At 42.0% G+C, this 4,910-nt stretch overlaps 1 protein-coding gene across 5 annotated transcripts in view; it reads left to right on the plus strand.

The window, feature by feature from the left end:
* The window catches only part of USP40 (ubiquitin specific peptidase 40), a 75,174-nt gene that overhangs the window by 51,206 nt on the left and 19,058 nt on the right, over positions 1–4,910 (plus strand). For all 5 annotated transcript variants that reach the window (XM_023724484.1, XM_023724488.1, XM_023724485.1 and 2 more), the window contains 2 exons: positions 1,564–1,600; positions 3,761–3,825. In XM_023724484.1, coding sequence (XP_023580252.1) covers positions 1,564–1,600; positions 3,761–3,825 — 102 coding nt within the window. The remainder of the gene's footprint in view (positions 1–1,563; positions 1,601–3,760; positions 3,826–4,910) is intronic.

A 4,910-nucleotide genomic window follows, 5' to 3' on the forward strand; every position in this document is an offset into this window, starting at 1 on the left:
GTGGTGTTACAATCCCACCCTAATCCTCTTTAACATAAAATTACAATCACAAAATGGAGGCCACCCACACAATTCTGGGAATCATGGCCCAGCCAAATTGATACACACATTTTTGGGGGAACGTAACTCAAACCATGACACCGTCCAAGACGGCAGTTTTGAGTACAGCTTTGGCCCCGTACCTGTTTTAATGTATTGTGTTCCCATTGTCATCATTTTCTAAACAATCTATAATTACATTTTGAAGTCTTTTTTTTTTTATTTTATTTTTAATCATACTAGTAATCATGGATTTGTTCCCATTTTTTAAACTTCTAGGGAGTTAAAAATCCCCCTTTGCCACCACCGTGTTCCAGCCCCGTCCCTAGAAGTCACTGCTGTCACCAGATAATGCAGTCTTGTCCACATTAGCGTAGTGTGTATCCATCCATATCTTAGCTACACACCTACCAACATGAGGATGTGTGTGTGCAGACAGAGATGGAGAGCTTGATTTGTTCACATGGTTTCTTTTCCATCGTAAATGGGCTCACGCTGCATGTGTCATACTAGAACTTGAAGTTTTCACTTAAAATATTTTAAAGATCTTCTAAGATTGGTGCATATAAAATCTATTTTATTCTTTTAATTGCTTCAAGACGTTTCATGGTTTATTGAAACATCCCGTTAGTGGCCATTTTGGTCGTCCACCATTGTTCCCTGTTGCCAGCAGTGCAGCAGGGCTCTGCCTGATTCTTGCCCCTTTGGCTCGGTTTTTGTTAGGCGCCATGGAGTTGGCTCTAGTGTGGCATAAATTAAATTTGATTTACTCGTTTCCCAAGGTTTACTAGGAATGTTTTTTCCCTTAAGAGTTTGGGCTTTTTAATTGTTATGTTTGTTTTGTTTAGATGTACGTTAGTGGTGTCTCATTTGCTGCTTTGTACGGAGATCACAGCTTGCACAATTGGTTCCTCGTGAGTGTATGTGCGATCAGTTATGTTTCACGGGTGCTCCTTGTATAGGATTCAGAGGTTAATGCGTATCTATAAAATCAGCCTAATTAACCATGTCTGGTCAGAACCACGCTGTTAGTCCTCACAGGAAGAGCTGGGAATGGAGAAAAACGCTTTGAACTAAGTCCTGGCTGCAAACACCAGAAACAGGGTTTGTGGCCTCCTGGATTGGCCCTGCCTGTCTCTTAGGAGAGACCCTGGGTGGTGCAAATGGTTAAGCACCTGGCTACTAACTGAAAGGTTGGAGGTTCACATCCACCCAGAGTTTCCTTGGAAGAAAAGCCTGGCAATCTCCTTCTGAAAGATCACAACCATTAAAAGAGTAGAATTCAGTTCTACTCTGAAACATGTGGAGTCGCCATGAGTCAGAATCGACATGATAACAACTGGTTTTTGTCTGTTTGAAAGGAGCACTGACTTAGTGTATCATCTTCTTAACTATGTTTACCTTTATCTATTCAAGAATTATTAAATAAAATAAGTCTTAAATAGGCCCAGGGCCCAAAGAGGGCTTCTCACAGTACTGCAACTCAGAACCAGAAAACTAACATTGAACTTTTTCTTTTTATAGTGTTTAAAGATAATGCTGCAGCAAGCTGGCCTTCCAGGTAGGTCATATACCGTGACGAGGTAATCCTTCCACGCCCTTCTCTTAGAATTATTTATAAGCCTAGTGAAAGCTTTTCAAACCTCTTTTTCTCCAGGGTTGTCAGTTTACACTTTACATTTCTGTGTGTACGTAGTGGATTCTCCTGGCTCTTGCTTGCAAGCAAAAAGAAAACTAGTGCTAGGTTAACTCTGAGAAGAGAGAACCTAGATAAGAACCAGCAAAGGTGTAAAAGACACGGTTCAGACTTGTACCCCAGGAATTACCCAGGTCTTTCACTGATTTTTTGAAAATCTAATTGATTCATAATTTCAGTGCACGTGTAGTGGTGGTGGTGTTAGTTGCTGTTGAGTTGACTCTGACTCATGGTGACCCCATGTACAACAGAACGAAACGTTGTCCGGTCCTGCACCGTCCTCATGATCGTTGGTGTGTTTGAGCCCATTGTTGTGGCCATTGTGTCAGTCCATGTCATGGAGGGTGTCCCTCGTTTTCACTGACCCTCTACTTTACCAAACAGGATGTCCTAGCAGTGGTATAGATTATTGTCTTTGTTATGTGCTGTGGAGTCGATTCTACTCATAATGACTCCATGTGACAGAGTAGAACTGCCCCAAAGGGTTTTCTAGGCTGTAATCTTACAGGAGCAGATTACCAGGTCTTTGTGCCTTGGAGGGAGCAGCTGGTGGGTTTGAACCGCCAACCTTGCGGTTAGCAGCCAAGTACTTAACCATTGTGCCACTGGGGCTCCTTGATATAGATTTAAAAAAAAAAAAAGACCCGTTGCCTTCAAGTCAATTCCAACTCATACCGCCCCTATAGGACAGAGTAGAACTGCCCCATAGAGTTTCTAAGGAGTAGCTGGTGGATTTGAACTGCTGACCTTTTGGTTACTGGCTGAGATTTTAACCACTGGGATGTAAATATGATGAAAAAAATAAATCCCAGCTGCCTTGAACTAGCTGTCGGGTGGACCGTGGCAGTCAGTTTCATTCTTGGGCTTTTCTGTGCCCCAGACCTCATTGAATCAGAAGCCTGTGGCCACGTGACCTGGAAGGGAAGGTGCCTGGCTGGGAGATGCTTTCCATGCAGGGTCCCATTTATCTGGCCAGCAGGCCTGCACACAGGGGTCATCATCCGCCTGGCGCATTTCACAGAGCAGGAGACCGGCTGAGACTGGTGGAACGGCCTCCTCAGAGTCAGACAGCAAGCAGCTAGTCTCTGCTTCAGCACCCAAGTTCTTTTCCACCGCGCTGTAACACAAAGTAATGGTGTTCACTTTCATTACTGCTGGTTTTTTAAGGTACTTAGATTAACTAAAACATTGATATAAGTCTTATAGTATTTAAAACTAGAACTAACGGCAAGAGAGGGTTCTGCAGAGAAGAGTGGAATGGAGACTGAGGCCTCTAGAGGATAAATGTCAGGTCTGGGTTTAGGCCTCTGGCAATGACTTTTTTGGTGGGGGGAGAAGTTTCTTTATAAGACATTACTAATAGAAACTGTTTTTTAATAACCAGGATTTTCAGCTTCTGCTCCATTTAACTCACCTCCAAAAAGAAAAAAATCCCATTTCGGCAGTGTAGCAAACATGTTGAAAAACTGAAATCTGATTGAAGTCTATTTATAACTATTCATTTATACCAACTTCACTAAAATGCTATTCAAAATGAACTATATTTTTGTTAGAATAACTGCTAAGTAGATAGGACCAGTTTTGTTGTAAACCTTAGCAGTTCTTAATTAAAGGTTAGTATAATCTTTTAGCTAAGACAGTGAAATAAATCTCGACTTCATAGTGGTTTTAAAAGGGACTCCGTACTCATGTACATACATTCATAAATGTGTACTGATGTGTGATGTGTACATGTAAATAATAAACGTATAAAATAAATTTTGTCTAATAGTAGCAAGTGTTGTTTTTATTCTTAAATATACAGTTCTTGGTGGAAGAGAGGGCAAATTAACCAAATTGGGGAAACAACTTTTTTTTTTTTTTTTAATGTCGCTCCTGCCCTGGAAGTGATAATTTGTTTAAAAGATTAACTAATGATTATTACCAGACCAAACCCTATTTGATATTTACCCAGAAGGCTCATTTCTGACGAACTCTTAAATTATATTCTGAATTCTTTTCATGCTGATTTTGATTCCTTCGTAGGAGACACATGGCACTTGCGAAAAATGAATTGGTGCTACGAAGCTGGGGAGGCTTTACGTGAAGGGGTAAGGTTACTTCTGTGTGTTTGGTTCTGAAAAACCAGTTTAGTTTATGTTTTCATGCAGGGTGCCCTCTCCACTCGTGTGAATAAATTCTAGAGAAAGCTTTGATTGCTTTTTTTAAGATACAAAAATCTACAAATGGGTCTTTCACTTTTTTCTTACTGTAGTTTTTTCTCAAAGTCTCAGCTAGGCGGTACTGTTTCTAGCATCTATGATAAATCCCCTGTCAGTGAGCGAGAGTGTCCGAAGGAGGGGTCTTCTTCAGTGGGAGGAGGAGAACTTCAGGAAATAAGACTGGAACTAATGAAAGAATTTAAGGATACACTCTGAATTTTTGAAACGTGAATATTTTAATCTCTGTTTCTCTGTAAGGTAATGATGGCAAAATTCATCTTACCAACCAGTCACTTAGACATTGGTCCAAACTACATCTCTAGATCTAGCCAAACCTGGGGTAGCCTTAGAAACAGTGTTAGCACAGAATGGCTAGGGTCCAGTTAGCCTTCGCTTTGGTGATCCAAGTAGCATCAAGTGTCCCAGCCAAAACCCACAACCTTACACCCAAAATGAAGCTTGGTGAGAAAGTGTAGATAGCTGCTGTCAGCTGCCCTTGTCCTCAGTCTGCCCGCCTTTGTGTTCAGTAATAGGCAGCGGCACTGAACGTCAGCAGAAGGTTGATTAAGCAGATGTACTGGGGCCTTGCACTGGGACACTCTGCAGTCAGCAAGTCAGTAAGGAGACGCCCAGGAGTTTGGCTTCCTACAGTAAAACGTGGACTCAAAGAATTCTCAGGACATACAGTTTGGATGGCAGAAGAGTGTATTGATTCAGATGGTTTCAGCCTTGTCTTCCCTGTTAATTACCCAATCTGTACGAACAGTTTATCTAAAAGCAAACTCAGAACTGGCTTTTCTTCCCAGTTGTGCTGTCTGTCCTCATCCTGTTCCTTTCAGACTAAAATATGGCTGATCCTGCTTACCTTCCTGTGTCGTCTCAGCCCTCAGAGGCCTGACAGCTCTTCCACGCCTCCCCTGACCGTCCCCACTGTCCTCCTTCCTATGTCACTTCAGCCCTCAGAGGCCTGACAG

This window comes from Trichechus manatus, unplaced genomic scaffold (assembly GCF_000243295.1).
Source record: "Trichechus manatus latirostris isolate Lorelei unplaced genomic scaffold, TriManLat1.0 scaffold00249, whole genome shotgun sequence".
NCBI classification, from domain to species: Eukaryota; Metazoa; Chordata; class Mammalia; order Sirenia; family Trichechidae; genus Trichechus; species Trichechus manatus.